Raw genomic sequence first — 25,696 nt, forward strand, 5'->3', positions numbered from 1 at the left:
TTGGCTTGTCTTCATTGTTTATTTATGCATTGGTGGGGGATCGCTCATTGTCGATCAAATGATAATCGTTTCAGATCTCCTTTTAACCAAATACATGGTATAGAACTGACCAGCATCATGGCCGCCGCTGCGATCATGGACTTGTCCATGTTGTAGGGCGGTATTGCCTCTGGCCCTGCTCTAAGCATATCAATGATCACCGAGAAAATCAACATGAATAGCGTGGCAAACGACCAAATGATGCATGCACTGATGGATTCAGGGATCGGGTAAGACACTACATGACATGAAAAAAAACAAATAAAATGTCAGCCGAAAAATACGGTTTCATCTGGGTGACACGTGCAAACACGTTTTCTATCATGCTCATCATCCTTCTTATCACCAGAATGTGTGATCATGTTGGAGCACCTACTTTCACTGGCTAATTCGAGGTAGATAGGAATCAAAGCATAAGAAAGAAATCCATTGAGTGCGCAAGCGGCGAGAATGACTGAAAAGGCATTGGGTATAACTAAAGCGACATCATTTTCAGAGGTACAAGTGGTTTACCATGTGAGCCAAGGCTTAGTTAGTCAACATGGCATCGAACGGTTTGCTTTTTTTTTAGGATTCCCAGAATGAGATCATCCCAACTTACTTTGGAATATCAGCATTACATAGCTGTAGATCATTAATGGCGTCAGAAATTTGATGAGCAAAATATATTGTGCAGTTTTGCCCGCCCAGTACCCGGTCATGGCTATTTTTTTTTCCCCAACATTTCAAAATAAAGTGAGGATGAGATAAACAACCGAGATGTTCCAGTCATATGGTCTTACCTCCACCCAGGAACCCCAGGAGAACAATCACCGCCGCACACACACCGGCTTGTTGTTCGGTATAACCGTAAGGCACGATTGCTTCCATGATAAGCACCGAAATAGAAAAGGTCATGCCCATCACAATCGAACTTAACCAGGCCACGCACCAAAAAGCGGGAATTCGAGCCAGCTGTTTAACGGCCGTCCAAAACGGTAAGCGGTCCGCTAAAGCCGTGACCGATGCCGCTATTTTAGGCTTTATCGGCAAAAATACGGTAGGTACGGCAGCCGCCGTGGACAGAATCGCAATACCGAAAAGCTATCATGATAAGAGAAGAAGCCCTTATGGGTTAGTATTGACTTTTTTTTTTGGTTTCCAAGTGGACTTTTTTTTACCATTCGCGGTACGTGTTCCGAGGTGGGAGCCAGCACTGGGATTACCAATGGTGCAAGGGCCAAGCCAAATTGGATAGCTTTTTTTCGGTTGCACAGGAATCAGGAGATAGAAGAAGGAAAGAAGAACATAAAAGAGAGATTAACATAAAATACCAATACTGGGTTTGACAATGAAAATCTTACTGACGAGTGTGTTGGCCATGCCACGGTGATGCGGTGCAAACCATAATGCTACAAACTATAGGATGATATCGTTTAACCATGGCCTGCCTTTCCAGAAAATTCGGGCGTTCATAATGTTACCTTGGTGGCAATACTAGCAATGGTTGCATAAAATATGAGTTTTTTTTTCCTTGGTTATGCAGGTATAAACAGAGCTGAGCTTACTTATAAATAAAGGGTCCACCTATGCTGGCGACGATTTGCCCAAAAAGCACCATGCTGTAACGCTTTTCTACAGGAAGCCAGATCGCTATGCATCTAATCCAGCAACCAATCATATTGCTGCATGCAGCAAGCATGATCTAAAAACAAGAAACCAGGGACCGACAAAAAAAAAGAGATCTCAGCTTATGAGTGAACGATGTCACCTTGTTTCTTGGCGCGTTTCTTACAGATTTCTTCAATCCAAAACGTTCATAAAACCAGGCTGTGACCAAAGAGAAGATGGTATTGAATATAGCGGAAGCGTTGGAAAGCCAGTTGACTTTGGTCAATGATACGTCTAACCATATTGACACACTGCCAGGAGCGCCGGCTCCCGTACACCACATCAAAGTGCATGTACTGTTGACAGCGACTATGGCTAAAGCTTGGAGCCAAGCTACGTAACTGGTTTGGTCCTTATGTTCCCAAGTGGTTACCGTGCCGTAAGAGGATGTCGTCGGTTCATCGACCATGTCAGGTTCCTCCATGGGATGAATGTAGCCATTGAACTCGGCATCAGTTTTGGCATTCATGAATACAAAATACAGTCAGGGAAAACGAAATGTCGATTCCAGGGAGCGTCTATTAAATTAATATGGTAGTAAAAGTAAGGGTATAAATAATGGGGAAAAAAAAGAAGTTAAAAAAAAGGCAATTATCAAGTAGGTCCAAGCGGTTAAGTGACCGGAAAATATAAAAGGGCACAAACATCCCATTCTTTCCCCTTCCCCCAACCGGTCCAGTAAGCTTTTGAAGCCAAATGCCGCCTATTGTTCAATCTCATCAATTTTGCTGTACAATCTCATCAGGCGGTGCCCGCCGGAGTAATCATCGTATTTCCTTTTTCAGTGTCGCCATGATGAATTAGTTCACGAAAGCATCCACAAAAACCTAAGTGGTATCAAAAAATGGTTAGCATCAAAAAGCAGTATGAATCTGTCAGTGATGGGGGTTCTTTTTTTTTCGCGTGGCGTTTTCATCAGTCATGCCTCACTGCATTGCAGTGTGATATGCAAAACGGATGCGTCTGTCTTTTTTTTCAGGGGACCAGATGTTGCATGCGCTACCGTCTTTTCATTTCTCGGTGTTTCAGAAAGGGAGGGGGGCAAATCAAGGATATAAAAACATACAAGTTATCACGCTACGCATTGATCAACTGAAAATGACGACTCGGCATCTTTCTGTTCTTTATCTGATGATCCAAGAAAAATTCGAGCCCCGTCGTTGTTGTTTTTTCCTTTTGAGATCTTCGCAGACTATTTAATGCATTGATTTGTATTTTCTGTTTTAAGCATAAGCCGATGCATGACTAAAAAATTTTGTTTGTTGGATTCGGTGAACCAAGACGTCGTGATTCAGGTCATTCGCGTTGTGTAACTATGGCACCCGTCACCGTGAACCTGTTCCATTGGCTCAAGCACTCCCGGACTTGCACACCGACTGACTTGTTGCCAACCAACCATTGATGTTATACTGATTTGGGGTTTTTTCTGTAACATACCATTATTTGCTCTGACCATAGAATTGAAGGAAGCGCGAGTCACTGTATCTTGAAGATCCCATTCAGTCTCGGTAATAACCTGAACCTTATCGAATGAGGCTATATATTCCGATCCGATACCACGCACACGCTCGTCATGGATGGTATCGAAGTGACGAATAATTCCATGAATTCCAGGTTTTCTAAATCATGGATTAAAACACTCGGCAATTATTTCTGAAGAGTCATATGCACCATTTATTTGCTCTGTCGTCCACCCTGTTAGTGAAACCTCACAGAACCCATGTGACCCCAAGTCGTTCCTGAATCAATATTTTTTGTCTCGTCTAAGGTCGTCCACTTCCATAATTTACTGTGATCCTGATTAACCAGAATACTTGGGATAATGTTCCAGTTATATTCAAGAAGAGACTACTATAGCGCTGATACTTTTGTTTTCGGCGCGTGGTGGTGGACGGGACATCCGCCCAAGCTGCACCGTCAAAAGAAGCAAATCAGGCAGAGTCTTTGTCTTTCTCCGTAAATAGATAATACAGTATCCTCTCATTCATCCTTTTCTATCTCAACGATGAAGGTTGAAGCTTCAAGGATAATTTACATTTAGATAAAGTCTATGAAGGCTGGCATGAAAACATCTACAAGCCGCTTGCTTCAAAAAGACTATAATGACGAGAACGGTTTGATGCAGACAGGATTTCGTATCATATCGATGATATATAACCGAAATAAAAATGCGATCTCATAGGATAACCGTCTCTCCCATTGATTCTCTGATGAGAGCAGTCAGTGCTATGTCACAGGAAGGACAAGCTAATATAGCATCAGTGGATGGTTTCAAAGAGGGCAACACTGTAGGAGTCCCATCGGGTTTCGTTCACTAAAATGGGTTCAGAGTGGCTGCCTGCTGGGCTTACAGCACATGATCTGAATCACATCATCTTTGCCACCGATTCCAATACTGTAAACGAAAGCTTCATCACAAAAAAAAAAAAAAAAAAAAAAAAAAATTAAAAGCATAACATGGATAATTGAGCCTGAATACTTATGCAGTTATTGGGAACTGACGAAACAAAAACTCAAAGTCGCCGGGGATGATAAGGCCACTATGGATCACTCACAACAAGGGTTCCCAATGTGACTGTGCTTGCAACAACCACCAGACTTGATTATATTCAAGCCGAAGCGGTGGAAGCTAGTCGCATGGAAATTATCCGGAATAAACGGAAAGGTCCACGTATGAACACGGACGAAATTGTATTTTTGCAACATGCTATCTGGAAGAACAGCAAACGAGTCTTACACCAAGGCTGGCGAAAATGGGAAACATGGTGTAGACAAGATGTCCTCAGCTGACCGGCAAGAATACAATGCCGATAATGTATTGGGATTTCTATGGACAGCCGCGGACGTTCACTAAAAAACATATGAACGGAACCAGATCAGCGATAACATCAGTAATCCACAAAATTCCAGGTATTCTGACTTGATCACTTGGGATACAGACATACTACTGCAGATATGTCAAGGCTCATTGGAGCAAAACGAGACATTAATTCTGACGGATCTACCAACAGCGAGATCCCCGGAAGACTTCAATATCAGGGTATCATATACAATTTCAGTAGCCAGCCAAGGGCCCACAACGATGATCCTTCATTCCGCAGAAGCCAAAGAAACCGACATGAAATAAAGTCCATTAGGCTTCTCGGAAAGTGAATATCAACGGAGACGGGGTGACCGTTGTCCCCAACGAAAGTGATACCGTGAAAGTTTTTAAATATCGGTGAAATTGCAAGCGGCCAAACCCAGGTCTTTGGTCTACCATGATCGCAGGACAGGTAAATACTGCTTTTTTCGTTGTAGATCATACAGTGATAGATTGGTTGAAGGCCCGGATGTCGATTGGATAAACTGGGATGATAAATGTCTGTTTCCTAGGGATTTTGCCCTCGCTAAGGATCACAAAAGCCCATCGCCAAAAAACTTCATCCTTGGCCGATTGGGACAATTAGTAAGGCACTTCCAGTGCTGCTGTTGTAGGCTCGCCTATGGTCGTGTTCAGGCGATAACATTCTTCCGCAGGAGACCGGGAAACTATGGGTAACTGCGTGTCATTTTTGAATTGACTCTGCTTGATCCAATGGAGAAGTTATGGGACTTTTGTTTTGGCACGGCACGAGTCTTTGAAAGAGGATATTTTCCCTCATTCCATTTCTTCACGGACATCTGATACAATAGGGGATTCCATGGGCACGCTTTTCATGGAATCTTGGATTTTACTGGATTCCATGGCAGCTCTGTTCATGCAATCCCTGTTTCAATCGGATTCCATGGGCGTGCTTTTCATGGAATTCCCGATTGAACCTGATTCCAAGGGATTCCATGGGATTCCATGGTGCCCTTACCCATGGACGTTGGATTCAACAAGTGTGCTATCTCGGATGTCGGATGATATAAAGAGTTCGCCGTTATCATGAATCATACTCGTTTTCCACACTCCAGTGGTTCAATGTATTACCACTATCGTTCGTTATATTTCTTTTACCATCTTCCCTTTATCCGTTATATCTTAGCCTGTTTCGTCGACTACCAACCATAGTATATAATATTCGTGTCTCTAGGAACTGCCATTCTTTTCTTGCTTTTAATACATTCGGAAGCCTTCCCAGGCGGCCGTTCCAGTCCCGTTATATTTGTACTTCCTGACAAATACAATCGGCTTGCGATCCGATGCTAGATTCAACGGCATTCAATAACTTATATAACGAGATTCAACAAGTGCCTTGCCTTGGTGGGGGCATTCAACGGGGATCCAATAAGAGCCGTTTTCAAAGATAGTGGATTCATCGGGGTTCAAAATAAAGCGTCCTTTCTTGGCAATTTTTTTTTTTTCTGCTGTGGCTATTCATTATCCCATCAGATAATTTTGCTGACGTCCGTTGGTAGGTAAGTTATGCGATCGTGGATAACTGGTGCTCTTTTGCTCAGCAGAAACAAGAGTTTATTCCTGATTTGAAGAAGATTTAGTCTTTCGAATTTCTCACTGTAAACCCATTTCCCACAAATACCGTCATTGATTCGACCCGAGGGCGCCTGTTGAATCTCGTTGTATTGTCAGAGTTGAGAGGTAGGCTCTTATCTTGGTGGTATTCAGCTAATATTGCATTACTTAGCAGGGTGGCCCTATCACAGGACCACATTATTTTCGAGGATTATTGCTGGTAATTGCTGTGAACGCTCAAAGGAGAGAATAATGTTTTAGATGCTCATTGACAAGAAATATATGCTTACAATGGAGCACCGTGTCCTGCAAAAGGGACAAGTGCATCCCAACAGCCCGTTTTCTTTCAAGATAAGGTAGAAATATATTGTCTTTACTGAACATGATAGCTTTATCTGCTTGCTGCCTATTTACTTGATAGTCAGTGAACTCTCTGTTGGTAGCAATTTCAACCTTCAAGCACTTCATCGTTTTGCTGGCTCTTTCGGCATTTGATCTGGTTCACTTTCGCTTCGGCCTCTTCTCCGATTCGACTGTACCCACAGTGCAACTGGTAATTACCGAAAACCCTGTTCATTGATCTCTATGCCAATGAGCTGATGTGTAATCCGAGTTTGAACAGGAATATCAATGCTAAACTAAACATGCGAAGGATTCGACAGCCCTATATGCAGCCAGATTGCCAAATCAATCCCAGACCAACAGGGGCAAACGCGCTCGGTGATCAAAGTGTCGCTGTCTAGCCCCTTCGTTGGGTCAACTCATCCAAAGGCCAAAACAGTAAACCGCACCGCGATATCACAAGTAGTACACTAATATTAGTAAATATGATATATCTAGGAAAAAAGTCATTCTTTAACTCAAAATTGAACTTATATCATGATAGGCGTACCTAAAAGTCAGCCAATGGGTCCCAACGCTGTGATTGTGGAAAAAGTCTCGAAAAGCGACCCTATATCCACACCGCATATCGAAACAAACACGGCTACGAGAAATTTTCAAGTTAGCTTCGTACTGTCACTGAAATCAAGAATGACCATAAACGACTGATGAAGCGAAGTAAATAGAGAGAAAAAAAAGAATTATAAGAGACTTAGCTTCCATGTAGAGCCATTTTTTCGAGTGAAGATATTTAAGCCAGGTTCACCTTCCGTGGTTCCGAGGCTACGCAAATGCTCACATATCAATGTGACGTCCAAATTCTATGAATTCCAAGCCTTCGTAAAAATATGGATCCCTGCTCGACAATTTGTATATGGGAAGTTGGAAAGCCAGATGCAACATCTATTTGCTTTATCCTCGATCTTGTTGGTCAAGCCACGAAGAATCCATAGTGACATGCATTAGTGTCATTCTTTGATCGGCAGCTTTTGCCACATCTGTTGAGCAGCCACACTGTGTTGAAACAGAACTTCAATATTGATCTCAGGATGCAACTGGGAGACATAGTGATGGTACGGAGATTAGATTTTATACATTACGCATCTCTAACAAGCCGTACACCCGCTGTGCAATGGATGCCACCTGCTACTGGATGCCGCACTCTTACATTGAGCGACATTCGTCAGACAAAAGCCTAACGCAATACGGCATAACCTGGGCGAGACTCTTGATGGAACTTTGGTATATTAATGTCAATACTCTGGCATACCATGAAACACTTTTAATGAACAAAGCAGCACTTATTGACCCCCTCCGTTCTGTCCCGCCCAAGGTTATGATAGATCTACAAAGATGTGTGGGAATGTTGGGTATTTAAAAAAAAATGAGTTAGTAAGCTCTTTGGTTGATTCAAATTTCGTTGAGATATTTTACCTTTGATGTTTGATGCAGCAGATACCGAGGGCTTCCCGACCGAAATAAAGAAAGGATACAAATATAAAAAAAAAAGTAAATACAATAGGTGCGTCTGTAAAAACCCCCTAAAAACCCTGTGGGAAAAAAAAGGAGGAAAAGACTGCAAGAAGACTATTCACTAAAATACAAAATACATACTACAACTACAAAATAAAATGGTCGGGAAGAAATATCGAAAGCGATACCACGGGAAGCAATCCATATGAGAGGAACCTGGGGAGGACGCGTCAGCGTTTCCCGATGAGAAAGAGAGCCACACGACCGAAGATGTCCTTTGACGACAAAAACCGGATTGGCCACAATCTGGTGCCCGAACAAAGTAGAAAGGTTTTGGAGGGATGGATGGCTTGAATGGCTTGCCAGGCAAAAGAAAACCGGAGAGAAAACCAAAAGCTAAAGACAGAATAGAGAAAAAGGACAGGTAAATTTTTTCTTGTCGAAAAACGGATAGTCGTATCACACAAAAGGTACCTTTTTTCATAATAATCGAATCGACCGGATCAGATACACGCCATAGTCTGGATGATGGATGATGGATGCAATGATAGTGAGGGATTTCCAGGCAAACAGAAGAGATGCAAAACTAAAGAAGAAGAAAAAATTCGGACAAAAATATGTGATTTTTCCATGGATGAAACAATAGTCACCTCACTGATGCATGAATGATGAGCTACACAGATCGAAGCATATCTGCTCCATGTATCATTCGATTACTGAAGAGAATGAAAGGGCATATACAGTATAACTGACAGATAACCCAAATTACATGATGCTACAAAACACCAGATCGTCGTATCGTCAATCACCTTTCTTCAAAAAAGAGCTCCACTCACATTTTATGCTCTTTGATTGATCGGAAAGCCTGACCTCTTCATTACATTCACGTGTAATCCAAAATGGCCAGAAATTCGGAATGAGCGACGGTATAAACGTAGCCAATTACTTTTCCAAGTGTATGGTTTTTTGTTAGATCCTTCAAAAGAGCTCTGAGCTTGAGGTTGAAAACTCGTGCTGTCAAATCTGGCCGATCAGATACTGTCTGTGAAGCAAGAAGCTCATTCCGAATTTCTGGCCATTTGGATTACACGTGAATGTAATGAAGAGGTCAGGCTTTCCGAAACATCTGACGATACTCATTGCATCTTGGTACAGCTGTTGCATGTTTCGAGGGCTGCCAATGAATGACGACGGAAGGATGACAGGCTGACCGATGGAATTCATATTCATATTGTTGTCGTCAAGTTGGAGAGCATCTTGTACGCCTGAATACACATCAGCACGCAGTCGGGACTGGTTGAGGCGAAGGTAATTGAGGCGGTTTTGTTCCATCTTGGCATACATATCTACGATATACTGCTGAAAGAGTCGGCCAAAGAGGTGCAAGTGGTGTCCATCATTTCGATACATCAATCTGAAACTGTAGTAGTTCATCACGGTGACTCTGTCGTTTCTGGTCGATCGAGTTTCAATGTTCCACCCAGGGTCGCCTTCAGGAAACATCAGCACGTAATGGAGTGGGTCATACAGGCGATGCATCTCATTGATTGATGTCAGTTGGTTACTACGCGTACAGATCACAATATCCCTTCCAGAGGACTCTGCGTTTTCACCGATAATGACACCAATTTCAGAAGCATTTGGTGCATTATAGCGTCGTGGATCTGGGGCATCGTCAGCTCGAAGAATCATTCTGATGTTGGAAGCACCACCATTATCCTGTATGTATTGGGCCATTGTCTTGAAAAGATGGACGAAAGGATTGGTTTCATGCATTAATTGCTGAAGTACTTCCAAGGTGTCTCGCGCGAGATGGCTTGCAATTGCATGTCGATTTGATATTTCGTTGTCAGTATCATGGACGTATATTTGTGCAAATGCAGGTCGTTGGCCATTAGCAGGAAGTAGCGATCCCATCAAGTGGTAAACACTTCCATGAATACGGAAGCAGTAAGCGCCCCGTCTGCCATTCATTACACTTTCGTCTAAATTTACACCAAGAGAAGTAAAACTGAGAGCACTACAATAAGCTCTGATCTTGAGCCGGAAATCTTTTGCTTGCGCCCCAGTCCCTGTCAAAAGCGAGGCAATCAAAGGAGGGGTGGGTTTGAGAGGAGAAAGTACAAATTGACCATTTCCACAACAGAGCTGAAACTTAGGATCAGTGATAGTACTTCCAGCAATTTTTTCTCCACTCCACATTCGTGCCTGACAGTGGCTGCAGATGACATTCATGGCTCCTACATCATGAAGATTTGGCATCGAGACATTAGGATCGCGAGCCACATTGGGCCTAGAATTGAAATTTTCTGTATTTCCGTCTTGATTATGAAGGGGACAATGGCGGTTTGAGCGACGACGATGTCCTGTTTGACCACAACTGGTGCAAACCGCATTTTGCTGCTCATTATTTCGCCCATTATTTATAGTAGTGTTTCGTGGAGAGAAATTTGGGCAACGACGATTGGTAGAACGCTGGTGATCGTTGCCGTTGCAAGATGGGCAGCGAGGCATGGTTCAAAGATGAACAAAAAAAAAGGCACCAACCAAAAGAATTGAGATTCTAATGTCTTAGTGTATTGCAAAAAGATATTAAGTTCTGATAGCTTAGTGTAGTTGAAGAAGAAAAGAAGGCACAAAAAAAAAAAAAGAATAATAAGAGGTTCTGAAGAGAGAAGGCACAAAAAAAAGGTTCCGTGGAAGTCATGTGATTTACAAATTGCTAATTTTTCAAAGATTTTAATTATATAGATAGATATCTTTTCCTAATCCGTCGAAAAAGAAGAGCTATCCAGAGCTCGTGAACTCCTCGCAGTAGCGAAGCTTATAGACGAAAGTAATGCGAACAATGAATTGCATAACTACGTATACAGAATACTGCTGTCTGATGCTGTGATCACTCGTTTATAAAGCACAAGCGCAAATTCTCCTGGGATTCAGGGAGGCCAAAAGCGCAATACCAAGCAGTGAAGCATCATTTGATTCAACAACCTGATCTTGTCCGACTCGGAGCTTCTGACCAAAAACGCCATTTATCACCATAAGGCGAAATGCGCCTTTTCTTACTTGGCAGTTGGTAATTATCCTATGTTGTATGATTGTAATACTGTACAAAAATATGCATTGAAATCATCGATCGAGATTTGCGCCATAGCAGTTGATGCAACATCCTCTCTTTCAACTTTTCTTTAACGTCAAGAAAATTGATACGATAATTTTATCGTTTTGATGAAAAGAGATGTTGGGCAACATAGTGGGGACACCTGCCATGACTTTCTTTGAGGGCATTAGGAACATGAGATTCAAAGTGCTTGCTTGCCAACAGATAGGATAATCAGCAATGATGTACAAATGAAATGCGATGCTCAGGATAGGATCGTTCCTCCTTGATTTCCGTTATCAAAGTGTCCTCACCGTTGTGTTACAGAAAAACACAGGTGGGCTATCACCAGAGGATGGTTCGAAAGAGAGCAACGCTGTACTGTACAAGTCGGTTGGTGCTTCGGTCAACGGAGTCGGTGGTGACTGTCGATCTACCTGGAAAACTCTTTCAACAAGATGGACTGAGTGACTTGGGAACTGCCATATAATGAATCAATGACCTACAGTAACACTAACCGTGGCGCGGTGGCTCGTCGACAAAAGCACGAGAGTTGTTATTCCTTGCATCAAGCACTGCTGACCCGTCGCCTTGGTTCATAGTTGGAGGAAAGCCTCCGGGATCGAAACGGTTACCTGGGTCGACACACGAACCTTTCCCCATAAAATGACATCTTGAAGCTTTTGTACATGAACTTGATTATGTGATCCATAACAGACACACTAATGTGAGGTAAATTGAGGGATATGGCAGAATAACGTGACGGCTCATTGAAATTGGGGATTTCTTCGTTAAAAATAAATGAAATATGTCAATAAACAGGACGAACAGTCTGCCGATAGACGGAGGATCGGTATTTCTTTATCTTTGTGCAACTGAATGATGAATGGATTGGCATGATTGCTAATAGATAATGAGGATTACAGTATACGTACGTACGTACTGTTTATCGGCAAATTCATCACTGAGTTGGTTTTTTTCCTTTGATACAATGAAATTGCTCACTGGAAAGGGGCAACTTTGTTGATTCGTCAAATAATGTAACACTATTTACAGCCATCACCCGTCAGTGGCAATTAATTTCATTATATTGTATTCTTTTAGTCTTGAATTTCGGCGACTCTATGAAACTGAAAGAAAAATTCGTCAGTGCCCCAGGTTGAACTTTCACGGTATGGTATCACTGCTTCTGGACCATTTTTCTTGACAGGCTATTTTAGGCTCAATGTATCCGGTGTCAAAGCATCGGGTCATTTATTCCGCTTACCCGCCGATTCACAACATTGTAGGCGCGGATATACAGCAGCCGATAGGGACTACCGTGCAATATTTTCTTTGATTGGTTTCTTATTCAGATGAATGCTATTTATTTCACAAGTGGCACAGACAGCAAGTTGACATTGAAATCAAAAAAATTCTCCACAAAACGTGGTCGCTTGTGCAAGGCTGAGATAAAGCCATTTATTAGTAAATGGACCTCGTGCATTGATCCGCACGTTGCGGCGTTCAGTTTGTCGCCGATATAATTTTAATTTCCATGGTCGAATCATTGTATCCATGGAAATACTTCACCAGACAACATGCGGGCCTGAAGCAGAAAGCTATTGAACCAGCTACCACTCTCATTGATGTCATTCAAAGGAATGCAGCCAGAATTAAAGTAATGTCTGCAGTAAAATGATGTCAAATTCAGTTACGGCTCTTTTTTTTTCTATTTCTTTTTCTTTTGATTTTGCTATTTTCATCAATTTTTGGCTATTGATAATCGGTTTCGGACCTTGTTCGTCTATTGCATTCAACTCGGGAACCCCGCACGATATTTGGGAACCAATCATTCATTAGCTGCCATGTCTGACAGCTGTACGTCAATACCGTATTATGGCAGTAAAGCGCCCAAGCAATCTGTCAAAGAAACCGAAGAGGTTCTATTTCAGATGATGGACGATTTGCAAGATGCAGCCAAAGATATCCCCAGACGCGAGTCGTCTGAACAGGGTGAGATTGCATGCAACTTTTGAAAACAAATGATGAGATGGGTTAATAAGATGTTTCTTTCAAAAAAAAAAAAGTCAACAATAACCAAAAGGATATCGAAAAAGGCAAAAGTCAAGATCATCAATGTTTGTGGAAACTCCGGATCATCTTTATGGCGCTTATCATTCTTATCACCATTATTGGTAAGTGTGTCATGTGTTGTCTCTCCCTGGATAACAAAGAAATAAGCAAATGCTCATGCTCGGCCACAGTCACCATTGTATTGAGCGAAGTCATGAAATCCTGATCAAAACTTTCTATTGTCGACGTAACCAACATCCTTGGTCGGCAAATGTATTCTACTAATTATCTTTTTTGTTTATTATATGATGTAATGGTGAAAAATCAATCGCCATCGTCTAAATGTCTATAAATGTCTAACTAAAACTAATAAAACGGGAGGAGGGGGAGAAAAATAAGGGAAGAAGAATAAAGAGAATATAGCTTTTAAGGCACTGCATAGTCACTCGTACTTCTTTCTTTCTTTTATCAAAAGAGAGAGAAAAAAAAGGGGTCATTTTGAAAAACAAAATAAAAAAATACACAAACATTAAATGGATGAAGAAGAAAATAACAAATGATGAAAAAAGGCATGCAACGATGAAGAAGTAACGAACGCGGAGAAAAAATAAAATGAAATTTAACAGCATAGTCCATGGATCATGGGAATCGAGAATGATCGGATACAAGAAAGGAGAAGCGTATGTCGTTTTAATCAAGTAAACCAAAGAGGGGATTAACCTCGGCTACTGACCATGGCGGTGGTTCGCTTGACAGTGGACATGGTACCTTGTCGGATATCTGTACGACTGGCGGTGGAACGGACGGTCAGAGGCGATCTCAGGGAAGCGCGAGAAGCGCGAGTAGACACTGTGGTAGCAGAAGCCAATGGTTTGGGCTGAACAAGGGAACGGGCAGTGGTAGACTGAAGAGGCCGATGACGCATACTTGTGGTAGGTCGAGCAACGGTCGTAGCAGGAGGTGAGACGTCTTTGTTAGTGGATCGAGCAGTCAAACGAGACACGGGCCTTGCCGCCGCGCTCGGGGTATGAGGACGAACAGAGGAAGCGACGGACAAGGTGCTCTTGTTGCCCACTTCATGAGCGCGGATCTTGGCGGGTGGTGTGTCTTGCTGTTGTTTTCGCTGTTTCTTCAGTTCGGCCAGTTGGTAAAGAGCATCGTCGAGTTGACGTTGCATCACATTTCTTGCTTTGGCTTCATCTTGGGCTTGTTGTTGACGCGCATTCTCAATGGATTGCATTTGGTCTAGGACACGCGACAGCATGGATTCCATTTCATAACGAGCTTTGACTTCTCTTTTCAGGTTCGATTCAAGCGGCTGAATTTGGGACAAGGTGTATTCCATTTTACGTTCGTAGGCTTCCCGCATCGCAACTTCTTGTTCAATTCGATCGTACAAGACCTTTTCCCGTTGGTCGACGAGGACCGTCATTTGTTCCATGGCCTTTTCAAAGGCCACGCGCATTGCGGTTTCCTCTTGTAGACGGGCCTCCAGTTGACGAACGCGGGTATCGGTTTGATGAAGATGGCGCCGATGAATACCGTCACACACGCGCACAAGGTCAATGACCAGTTTGGAAACATTGGGTCTTGTCTTACGACACTGGTAACCACGCCACACGGCCTGGATCTTCGTAGCCGCCGAATCTCGCAATGTATCCCGACAGACGAGCGGAGACTGATCTTGTTCGGAAATCGGCAAAAAGACAGAATCCGAGTCAATCGGCATTTCCTTGTGATGACCGTACAAGTCATCCTCGTCTTCATCGTCGTATCCTTCATCACTGCCCACGTACGTCTGACGCGTCGAGCAACGCTGAATAAGGGTAGGTGCGATATTCTTGTTCCGAGGCAGTTTCATCAGTACCACCTTGGAAGTGGAACTAAGATCGCTGTGATTGTCATGATCATCTTCCAAATAAAGCACAGACTCGCTGCGGAAAATTGGAAGTGCCGACTCGTCATCCAAATAATGACAAGGCGATGTACCCTGGTACACCGAATCGTTGTCTGGAAGGTACACCGAACCATCGTCTGGAAAAATAAAATAAAGACATTGGTTCAATACGTAATCACAAAAACAAGCGAGAAAGCTCAGGCATCGGGTTTTTACCTTTTTTCCAGTGAACGCTTTCTTCATCGACACGATCCAAATTTCGGAGGGATCGTTGGACAGATGCGTAGGGGGCCGAAGTGCGTTGTTCGAGACATTCGCTGGGCCGGATGGTACTGACCGAGTCGTACGATTGTTCACGACCGCGATACTCACCTGCAGCGATAGAATCGGGGGTCATGGGGCGATCAAAGTAAGAGGGATTTTGCGAGCGACGAACGATTTGAGGCGGGAGTTGGAGGGGAGATAAACGGCCGTCGTCGACAAAATCCGACTCGGCATGCCGAGCCTTGTCTTGTTCCAGTTCGCGAAGCATGTCATCGACACTGTCAGTTTCGTAGGCGCTGTGACATCCCCAGGGTTCATCGACGTTTCGCGTCGACGCAAAGAAACGATCGAGATGTTCCCTGACATCGATTTTCGGCAGAGAGTCGAGATCATCGAATAAATCGTCGCCGTGATTGTCCTCTCCACGTAAAGATGAAAAGACCACACTGGAAGTCGATGCGGTGGTAAAGGACGATTCGTCAAAGAAGGAAAATGGATCCTCCTTGTCGAGTTCGGCTAGCGCTTCCAAGCGTGATTTCGGTGGGAATTCGTACTGGTACAATTCGGGTGCGAGATGTTGTGGCACATCAATGGTCTCGTAATAATCCTCATCAACGTCATCGTCATCAAGAAAACGAGGCTATCCAATAAGAGACAAACGTCAGTTTCTTTGCCCTGCTTGATTTTTCCCAATTTATGGTAGCACGAGTCCTCCAACCAAATAAGCGTAATTTTGCTACGTTATTTGTGCCACCGCGTCAATCCAACCACCGACGACGAACCACGTTGTTATTGTTTACCTGATTGAGTTTCATTATCATTGATTTCTCGTCCGCGACCATCGAGGATGGATGGCGAAGCATGATCGGGGTTGCATTAAATGGATCGTTCATCATTTAGGTGTGTACTTTTTTTTTTGGTAAGAAAAAAGAGTGTGGGGTTGTCTAAAAATGCGTGCCAAAAAAAAAGCTGGAATGGGGCTCTAGATATTAATAATAATAATAATAATAATAAACCAAGGGATTCTTCTATGAAATGCTGCGGAAAGAAGGATATAGAAGACTTGGCTCGAGCCAGGGCGGGAGAATTAGGGTGAGAGGAGAAGAAGAGGGAAGTGAAGAGAAGAGGAGGGGGAGGAAAGGCTTTGGTGGAGCTTTCAAAGGAATGGATTGGGGGTTTTTTGAGAAAAAAAAAACGAATGAAAGAGAAAGAGAAAGAAAAAGAGGAAAAAAAAAAGACGCTGGTTAGCAAGACGTGGCGCGTATTTAAAGCAATGGCCCTTAATTGTGAATTGGCAGGAACGTCAATTTTACCGCAATCAATAGAACGTGCAAATAGTAAAGAATAGGAGAAAGCGATAAAACAAGGAAAAGGCCGAGTTGACGAGATTACGTATAAATAGAAGGTCATTTATCGCAACGGTTACACCCGCAGATCATCCCTTTCCTTCCCCATGACGCATACGCCTTCTTTGATCGAACAGAACAATAAATCTTGACCGATGGTCTCTTTTTTGATTGAACAAAAACGTAAAACAACAAAGCAAGTTCTTCATTGTCATCGTGCTTCTTTCATACTCTGCTTCTCTTTAAAAATGCTGCCTTTGAAACGGTAATCTCTTTTTTTTCCTTCATGGTGGGACAAACCACTTTCCATGTGAATTTATAAAAGAAAAGTCTTGTAGAATCGGCTGTTTTTCCCTTGGCCTGAACCCACCGAACCTGCATATCTGGCTCAGATCTTAACACATGTCATTCATCATCATCCAAAGTCAATTGAATCATCGTATGTTATGTTGTTAAATCCAATGCATGATTTTTCACACCAGTTACCATTTTGAGGCATGATGACTAGCGTGCGATGCGATCCGCGAGACTAGACTATCCTATCTGCAAAAAAAAAAAAAAAAAAAAAAAAGATTCTTCTTTGTCATGTTCTTTGTTATGAATAATCCAATGTTTTCCCTATGTTTGTGTGACAATGACAAACCCCCACGATCGATAATCTTCGATACTAAACAGTTGGCTATTTTTTTCCCTTTTTATTTATTGTACCAAATGCTCTTATACCCATCCATTTCCCGAGAAACAAGGAAAAACACATCGTTCAGTGGGTTCACAAGATACCGTGCGCTAAACCTTCTTTTTATAGTGTCATTCGACCTCCGCCCTTGGAGAGAGAGAGCCAAACATAGTTCACGGCGGCTGAATTTCCGTTTTTCACGTTAGTGCATGAACGATGGACGTTCTTTTCCAAGGTTGAAACACAATCCCCCTCCCCTCTTTATGCAATTCTATTGACTCCTTTTTCATATCTGAACCTGCAGAGTCTTTGGTCCCATCTTGCCTTGACAACTCCTTTTTCCCCTTAATCAATTCAAATCCATAACCGATTTTTAGCCAAAGTAGGCATATTTCCATCCACTGCTTTTTGTTTTTTCAACTTCCGTCACCAGAATCCGAAATGGGGCACCCAGATGTCTGGGAACAGCTAAGTCCCCGGTTTCATGTCGCCATCCAAAAAAATACTATAGATGAAAAATGACAACATGTTTTGCATTAAGTTGAGATAAAAGTGGATTTCCTGATTATATCAGTCTGTCATCTAAAACGGCATCTGCTGCTGCATGGCATCATTTGGTCACCAATACGCCGATGGATGGTGCCAAACCGTTGCCGTGCCAGTGCAATCTGGTTCTAGGCGGTTGATTTACGTGGTTGTCATCTCATTGTGTGTTTTTGCTGGGTCATTGGAGGCTTTTTTTTGGAGCTGCACAATATGCCCCATTGTAATTGTAATTGTAGTTGTAATTTCATTGTTTCATACATCAACATACAGTGCAACATCGTGACGATAATGTGTTTGGTTTTGATCATTCAATGAATTGATTAATTGAGGTATTATGTGTGGTAATAACCTTTATTATTCTCATCTCATAAACAGATGTTTGTTTCACATTTGTGGTGTACGCCAATTCCCATGGTGATGATGATTGCCGATCTACGTAAAATTTTGAACGCGGACGTTTGGGTATCAAACATTTCATAGTGCAGAATGGCCAATTTTCATTTTCGGTTGAATGATTTTATTACAATGAAAAAAAAAATAGCATACTTGACAGTTTGGATAGAGTTACAATACAACATCAGAAATCAAAAACAGAATAGAAGAATGAACTGTTTTGTGGCAGTGAAAAACCATGAACAATACTATGGATACCGGTTCCATGAGAGAAGAAAGAAAAAAAGGGTATCTAATATTAAGGCATAGCGTGTCCGACTATTTAGACACTTGTCATACCGGCCATAAGGCGTTGGTCATCGGTAGTGGGATCATCCCATTGACCGATATAGGAAAGATGATGCTGGGTGGCCATCCATTGTTCTACAGCAGACGATTCAGCGTCAAACATTTCCCGAGTCACATCCTGGAATTGGTTGTCAAACGTTTGGAAATTCGTTGTATACTCGAGATGCGTCATATTCGGGAACACGCGAAGCAGAGTTTCGAATCCCGGCTTGGAAAGAGGGGTCGTGGTATATTTGGTGATACGAAGTTTGCGGACTGACCCACCAGCAAAAGCAGACGAATCCAGGGGACAGGTTTCCGCTGGATGAGCTGGCTTTTGTAACGTGTAAGGTTTGAATCGACGATCATCCTTGGCGGTACGTTTGATGGCGGTACTTGTTGTCGTCGTCGTGGTCGTGGTCGTGGCAGCATCGGCCATGGCCGCTTTTCGAAGGGATTCGTACATGAGAAGATCGCGGTTGCTGACACATGCCAGATCGTGCAGTTCCAGAGTATGAAGACAGCGACATTTCGAAAGCAGTTCCCAGAAAGCTCGACTGGAGATATTGCCGGTAGGTGAAGCGCCTCGCAGTTCGCGACCGTTGCTGATCAGTTCGGTATGGTCCAACATATCTCTGGACTTGATACTGCAAAGGGTCAGTGATTCCAGGTGAGGCCAATGCCTAGCAATCGTCATCAACACCGCGTCGTCCATACCAGCATGAAGTCCGCGGAAATGCCGCATGTTGGGACACGATGTGACAATAGCTTGCAAGAGTCCGGACGAATGCAATCCTTTGTCGCCATTGTTTGCGTATTCAAACGTCGTGAGTTGTTGACCAAAGCAAGCAATAGCACAAAACAGTTCGGTCATTTCAAAGTCCAAGTCGCAGTTGAGGATTTTGGCCGAGACCAATGTGTTCTGGTTCATTTCCAATAACTGGTTGATAGCGTCTGAGAATTGGTTGTGCAATTCAAAACCATGTTTAAGGTATTCTTGTCGACGACGAGCTGGTTGCAATGTCCGAATGTGAGAAAAAAATTGAGGTCGCTTGGGAGCGTCGTTGCTAAAGTGCACAGGCACCACGATATTCTGTATAAAATTGGAATAACACCGGTCGATCGTCAAGGTACGCACCCGCGGAGCAATGTCAATGACCCGTTGCAGGGCCCATAGCAACTCTTTAAATTCTAAATTTTCAAATAGCAGGTCACGATACAGATAAGGGTCAAGACTGACTCGGTGCCAAGTGCGGTTGACTCTGCGTAACAAAATGTATGTGAGCAAAAAATTGATCCCTGTAATTATGGTCATTAGAAGCCGGCTTACCTGCCCACTTGCCAACGCTGAGGGAGAGGTAAATAGGATAAAATTTGTAACAAAATGGTCTCGGGTACGTCAAAAGCCATTAGAATAACGCGAGGAATAAGTGATAACAGATGAAGAATACAGGTAGGTAGGTTGTAGAAAGAAAAAACAAAGCAAAGGGATATAGATCAGTGACTGATGAAAAGTAAAATCAACAGAAACCGAAAATTCGGGAAATCGAGCGTGAGGGGGAAAAAGGTCGCTTTAATATTTATACAAAAGAAAAAGGGACTGAAAAAAAAAAGGTTACGGGGTTATAGACACGGCTCTGACAAAAAAAAAAAAATAAGAAACTCCAACCGAAGTGGATAGGATGGACCTTTTTCAACAGGTTTGTCTCGCTTTAATTATTATCAGATGAATCACCCCATTGGTTGCCTGGCGATGTAGTGATGTCTCACTTGATTCCCCGCCTATTCGTGGTCCTATCAAATTCTGCCTTCGTTTCAGGTACGGTGGGCTTCCGTGAGACTTTCTGGCCCTTTTATTTTTTGATACAAAGCTAGTTTCTCTAATGGACCTAACAGCTTTTCACATCTTACCCAGTCATGACGGGTCTCTGAAACCGAGCCTTCGAACGACCGACCTGCTTTCATTGATGGACTCGTTTCTTTTACTAATAAAAAAAAATAAACTTTTGCCCTTGATTCGTTACCAAAAGAAAAAATTAGCCATCGCTCATTCGTGACCAGGATACTGTAAGTATTGACTTTTTGATACAGTTTCATATTACGCTATTGATTCTCAAACCTCCTCCTCCTCGTTTTTTTCTTTTAAACTTGTTAATATTTCCGCCAGAAAAAAAAGCGGTTAATCATTGAGGAACGCATTGAACACAAGCGGCAATCCAAGCCATCATTTTGATATGACAGTTTCACTTTTTGTTTATTTGCGATAGAAATGCTGCTGCCAAGATACAGTAAATAGGCATGGCATAACTAGTTTTGACTGTAGATAAATATGTATCATAGCATTTATGCATGCAAGGACGAATTCTTCAATTGAATTGATAAAAAGTCTCCAAAGCTGCACAATATGATGAGAGAGGAGAGAGGAAATAGGTTTTGGCGCGCTGGGTCTTATAAGGGAACGGATGGAAAATGTGCACCATCTTGGTGTTAGATCATTAGGTGTCAGCATCCCATAAACTCGGTCGACGGAGAAAAATCACCATTGGTTGCGAATGCATGATGCACGAAATAACAAACAAATTTTCGGCAAATCAACTCCGCCGCTGTTTTGCCTTTTCGCATTCAGTCAACCTAATTGAGCAACCGCTGAAATCGTTTTATTTTTTTTCTGTGAATGGCATGTGTTTTCTTTGACAAGTGTTCAAACTTTAACACCACGTACGTATACAATGGACGATCGGTTATTGTGTTTCATTTATCACCCATGGGACAATTACTATTTTTGCCAACAAGACAGTTTATACTGACAAATTGGGGCGGCAAAAATGGGTATCGAGCGACAAAGTTCACCGCCAATGGACCAAGGTTTGAAACAAACAAAAAAAGAACTGGCATTTTTCTAAATTGACTCGCGGAGATGATTGGATTTGACAGGCAGACAGCAATGATGCAAGATTTTCGAACCTTGAAGAAGAAATAATGATAAAAATAAGAACAGCAGGCTGAATATGTTTATTAAAATGTATGTACAAGAATATTCATAAATAGCAAACGATTGAGAATATTTTTTTAAAACAAAATGCAACAGTGTGAAAAAGAAAAATTATGCAGAATATGGATGAAAAGTCAAAGGAGGTTGGGTGACAGAATAAGAGGATAAATAATGATTGTATTGATATGGTTCGTTGACACAGCAACAAGCATGGCTTGTTGCATAATGTGCATGTTTCGCATTGGTGGAAAGAATCTGAATGGCAGCTGCACGGAGTGCATGCATTCGGACGAGTTTGGGGTATCGAATAGCGAGGAATTGACTAGTAGATGATAAGGAGGAAGAAGACGACGACGAACCGCCATGTTTTGAAGTTTCATTGTAGCGGCGACAACGCCGCGACCATCGTAAGGAAGCCGAGGAAGATAAAGCGGCAAATAAAGAGATACCTGAGTCCCGTTTTGGCGTGGTAGGCGGCGACGGTGAGGAGGGCCATTCGGTTACCATGGTTTGCTGACATGCTTCGGCAAACAGTAAAGATGCCAAACTGTGCTGTGTGCTACTCGATGTTGTATTATCACTGCTACGTTTCGATCGTGGGAAACCACATAAACCGTACTGAATCAACCGGGCTTTTTCTTGCTGATATTGATCAAAAGATCCCATGGAAGGTCGCTTTTCCAATCGAGTGGATCCCGCCACGGGAGGAGGAGAAGGACGATCAGAGCGCGGTTTTCGATGTATCAGGGATCGTAACCAGTGGGATTTCTTCCGTTGACGTTTACAAGAAGATGTATTGGGCTGATCGTTTTCGGCGATCGGAAATGTGTCTTGGATCACCCCGTCGTCCAACGACTGAGTATCCAGCGGGATTAATGATCGGATGTCGGCCCATCGTCGACGTTCCAACTCAGCCTCAAGAATTAGGATCTCGATTTGCGATTCAACAAACGATTCGATCCATCCAAACTTTGTACTACTCGGACTGTAATGCTAAAAACAAAATCAAATAGAAATCAGTTTCCAATGGTTTAAACGGCATACCCAGGAAAAGAAGTGCAAAAAAGCCGCAACGTTCATGTTTTTTTCCCGCCCTACTTTAGAGTTCAGTGTGTTGGAGCCCGATTTTCGATCTTTTCACCCTCAGCCTCGCTCCTTCACCCCCAACTTTGCTCCTTTCCGATTTCTTTTTTTTTTTTTTTTTTTTTTTTTTTTTGCGTGGTGGATGATGCTTTTCCCGTGGACATACAAAAAGTGACAGATCGAAACAAGGATTTTTGTACCTACCATTTCCGTGTGAATTTTCAGATTGTCTTCTGTGAGTGGACTGATGAGTATGGATTCGTGCATCCACATGGAGTATTCGTTGGGGTCGTGACGGTAATAGGAAGAGGAACAGCATTGAATTTCCTCGATATCTTGCGATGACGACGAAGACGTGATGGATGTGTTGGATGAATCGATGGACATGACCGTTAGTGGTCCGAGATCGGCCACATTCACACCAGTTCGACGAGCATTATAAGGCGGAAAAGAATGGCGATGCGTGAGGTATCTTGTTCTCTCGTTTACATCCATTCTTTGGCTGGGTCCAAAAGAAAATGAGAATAGAAATAGAGGAAAGAAGTAAAGCGAAAATGAAGTATACTTTTTCTTTGTAAGTTGTATTTTTATTTCTTTTTCGAGGGATCTCTGGCCATGCTCGCTTTGGAAAGAAAGAAAAAAAAACCAGGAGGTAATTCGCTCAGCGCGGTCCCTCCCACGCGATAACCAGTGGCAATGCACATGACTCCTGGTTCATGTAGACGCTCATCTTTGACAAAAACCGGTTTGTCAGATTAATACAACGTTCATCGCTGAGTGTGTGTTTTTTTTATTTCTCTTTTGGCATGACGCGTCTCTTGCAGATGGTCAACAAGGATGCTTATTTCTTTTGCATTCTGCATTCCATGGCTTGACTAGGTAAATAAAAATAAAAAACGACTGCTCATGATCAAGCCAGTCAACACTGTTCCCAGAAAGGATAATGCCTCAATGGACAAAAATGGGACTTGCCAATCAGAATACAAATTTCTTGACCATCTGTGTTACAGTTTATGCAACTCTGGCGACCTTTTTTCATTAATGAATTTAAATACTTTGTACCCAATCAACCGCATTTGGGGATGTATCTATAATGAATGTCGCTCAATGACAAATGTTCATCCGTGACAGTCTTCTTGTCTGTCTTTCTTGTGCTCCATAAAATGCATGCGAACGATATATCGGATTGCTCTTATTGGTTCTGTAAGATCCATCAAAGGCGCCAGAGTGGCAAATAAGGACTTTGTTTTCATAAATGTCAAGTCTTTTTTTGCGTCTTTCAGTACTCCTGGAACACTCCGTCGACATCCACTTCATTATGTATGAACTTTCGAGATCATGACACTGGCATAAGCAGCTGCTGTACAGAGCTGCATTATTCGACAGACCAAAAGAGAGAAGAAAGTTAAGGAGTAGGGAGAACATCTGCATGAAAACAAAAAAAAATATGCAACTTTTCTTTTTTTTCTCGACTTACCTTTCTTGAACACAACATGCCACATGATCTCTTGATGATGAAGATGATATCAGTTACGCACATTTCTAAATATGCATCGGCACTATCCATTCTATAAAGCGTGTCATATGGTGTCATTCACAGAGATCATAAAAGTATACCAGCGGTGGCAGAAATAATCTTATTCACAATCCGATACGAGGAGGCAATAAAATGCGCATTTTCTATTGGCTCCACTGAACGTCAAGGAGCTTGTCTTGTAAAATACAGGCCAAAGCCTGATTTCTCAAACAAGCAGCAATCCATTCATCCAGCCTCCCCGATAACCTTGCTTGCTTGTCAAAACAACTCGCTATTATCCATTAGGATCATTGATTCTAATTGGAAGCGCCGGTGACCCATACAGTAACTGAATATTTTTTTTCTTGGATCCATGATCAGAGCAAACAATAGCAGGTTACAGGGAAAAAATCCAAGCCATTGTAGCATCAGTGGCCGGTTGGCACAAATCACTCGGTTGTAGGTGCTTGGGTCAAATGGAATTGGTGGGGACTGTTGGATTTCACGGATCAGTGTTTAAATAAAATGACCGAATGACATGAAACTGCCGGTATATTGGATGAATGAGCTACAGTAACAGTAACTGTGGTAGTGGGTCGTTGCGATAGCACGAGTATAGTTGTTTCTTGCTTCATCCGTGGTCGGAAGTAAATCTCTGGGACCGAAATGGTTGTCTGTATTGGCGCATGACCCTTCCCAACAGCAAATAATATCTTACGCATTTTGTAACTGTGCCAAATAAAAAAGTATTTCTTTAATGGACATTGGATTCTGTACATGAACTACTGTGAACATTATATACGTGAATTCGATGATGGAGTCTATCATATAAGATATGATGTGATTTCGTAAAATTGAATATTGGAGTACAGCACCACATAACTGGCCAAATAAGAAATGCCACGTTTTGTTATATGATGAGCAATGGCGTTTTTTCGTTGGCCGAGTTGGACACAATCAGCTTGAAAAATCATGTGGTATTTCAGCGCTTGACACTGTCCTGCACGGGAACATTCAGCCTTCTAAATGGCTGAGCACAGTATCTAGCCAGGTTCTCACTAAATTATTACCAATTGTATTGCCCATCTTCGTTTGTATGGACGCCTTAATTCTTTAAAAGAGATTTAATTGAATCGGAAGTAACCACGATTCATTGTCCAGGTCTTTTGCATTCGTCGGCTTCATTACCGTTGGAGCCATAGTTCGCCTTTTTCGAGGGAGCAAAAAGATTTACGAGACGAGTAATGGCATAAAAGTTGATATTGGTACCGTCAGTATGTATTTCGAGTTGCCCTTGAATTTCAACGCTGGATTTTAAATAAATTCAATGGATTCATGCAAATTCAGCATGTTCTGACCAAGCTTCACCAACAAGATGGGCGGTAGAGCAAATAAATGGTGCACATGACTTCCCATATACAGCTGTCGAGTATTCTTCCATCTTTTGACGATATCATGAAAACGCGTTTGTCACACTGGCATCGGTCATGGTGAGCGTGTGTGTGATATCGGATGTCAAA

At 42.5% G+C, this 25,696-nt stretch overlaps 8 protein-coding genes across 8 annotated transcripts; 2 read left to right on the forward strand and 6 right to left on the reverse strand.

Annotated features, from left to right (window-relative positions):
- Positions 1–44: 44 nt before the first annotated feature.
- BYT42DRAFT_593777 (uncharacterized protein) lies at positions 45–2,098 on the reverse strand (the record flags this gene model as incomplete). The annotated part of the gene is made up of 6 exons (XM_051570726.1): positions 45–277; positions 416–514; positions 822–1,122; positions 1,383–1,430; positions 1,637–1,723; positions 1,814–2,098. 6 exons carry the CDS (start codon positions 2,096–2,098, stop codon positions 45–47), a joined length of 1,053 nt encoding a protein of 350 aa, XP_051422843.1.
- A 10,557-nt stretch (positions 2,099–12,655) lies between these two features.
- On the forward strand, positions 12,656–13,362 carry BYT42DRAFT_645135 (uncharacterized protein; the record flags this gene model as incomplete). Its single annotated transcript, XM_051572646.1, has 3 exons — positions 12,656–13,076; positions 13,151–13,258; positions 13,328–13,362. The coding sequence occupies exons 1-3, from the start codon at positions 12,929–12,931 to the stop codon at positions 13,360–13,362; spliced, it is 291 nt and encodes a 96-aa protein (XP_051422844.1). The 5' UTR covers positions 12,656–12,928.
- Positions 13,363–13,450: 88 nt separating this feature from the next.
- Positions 13,451–15,967, reverse strand: BYT42DRAFT_347287 (uncharacterized protein). The gene is made up of 2 exons (XM_051563160.1): positions 15,250–15,967; positions 13,451–15,170 (listed from the first exon to the last, which is right to left on the reverse strand). The coding sequence occupies exons 1-2, from the start codon at positions 15,563–15,565 to the stop codon at positions 13,852–13,854; spliced, it is 1,635 nt and encodes a 544-aa protein (XP_051422845.1). The 5' UTR covers positions 15,566–15,967; the 3' UTR covers positions 13,451–13,851.
- Positions 15,968–16,850, reverse strand: BYT42DRAFT_347282 (uncharacterized protein). The gene has a single exon (XM_051563159.1). The coding sequence runs from the start codon at positions 16,705–16,707 to the stop codon at positions 16,174–16,176; it is 534 nt and encodes a 177-aa protein (XP_051422846.1). The 5' UTR covers positions 16,708–16,850; the 3' UTR covers positions 15,968–16,173.
- Positions 16,851–18,592: 1,742 nt separating this feature from the next.
- Positions 18,593–18,826, reverse strand: BYT42DRAFT_481492 (uncharacterized protein; the record flags this gene model as incomplete). Its single annotated transcript, XM_051563687.1, has 1 exon — positions 18,593–18,826. A coding segment is annotated over one exon (234 nt), but the record flags the coding sequence as incomplete, so codon positions are not given.
- Positions 18,827–19,029: 203 nt separating this feature from the next.
- Positions 19,030–20,197, reverse strand: BYT42DRAFT_347309 (uncharacterized protein). The gene is made up of 3 exons (XM_051563161.1): positions 19,916–20,197; positions 19,303–19,847; positions 19,030–19,232 (listed from the first exon to the last, which is right to left on the reverse strand). Exons 1-3 carry the CDS (start codon positions 19,993–19,995, stop codon positions 19,195–19,197), a joined length of 663 nt encoding a protein of 220 aa, XP_051422848.1. The 5' UTR covers positions 19,996–20,197; the 3' UTR covers positions 19,030–19,194.
- A 1,021-nt stretch (positions 20,198–21,218) lies between these two features.
- On the forward strand, positions 21,219–21,584 carry BYT42DRAFT_570610 (uncharacterized protein). Its single transcript, XM_051568411.1, has 2 exons — positions 21,219–21,450; positions 21,520–21,584. Exons 1-2 carry the CDS (start codon positions 21,260–21,262, stop codon positions 21,563–21,565), a joined length of 237 nt encoding a protein of 78 aa, XP_051422849.1. The 5' UTR covers positions 21,219–21,259; the 3' UTR covers positions 21,566–21,584.
- Positions 21,585–21,590: 6 nt separating this feature from the next.
- BYT42DRAFT_347346 (uncharacterized protein) lies at positions 21,591–23,311 on the reverse strand. The gene is made up of 2 exons (XM_051563162.1): positions 22,865–23,311; positions 21,591–22,570 (listed from the first exon to the last, which is right to left on the reverse strand). The coding sequence occupies exons 1-2, from the start codon at positions 23,153–23,155 to the stop codon at positions 21,689–21,691; spliced, it is 1,173 nt and encodes a 390-aa protein (XP_051422850.1). The 5' UTR covers positions 23,156–23,311; the 3' UTR covers positions 21,591–21,688.
- Between the last annotated feature and the right edge of the window lie 2,385 nt (positions 23,312–25,696).

Source organism: Radiomyces spectabilis (genome assembly GCF_025331425.1).
Source record: "Radiomyces spectabilis strain NRRL 2753 chromosome Unknown BYT42scaffold_7, whole genome shotgun sequence".
In the NCBI taxonomy this organism is placed as follows: domain Eukaryota; kingdom Fungi; phylum Mucoromycota; class Mucoromycetes; order Mucorales; family Radiomycetaceae; genus Radiomyces; species Radiomyces spectabilis.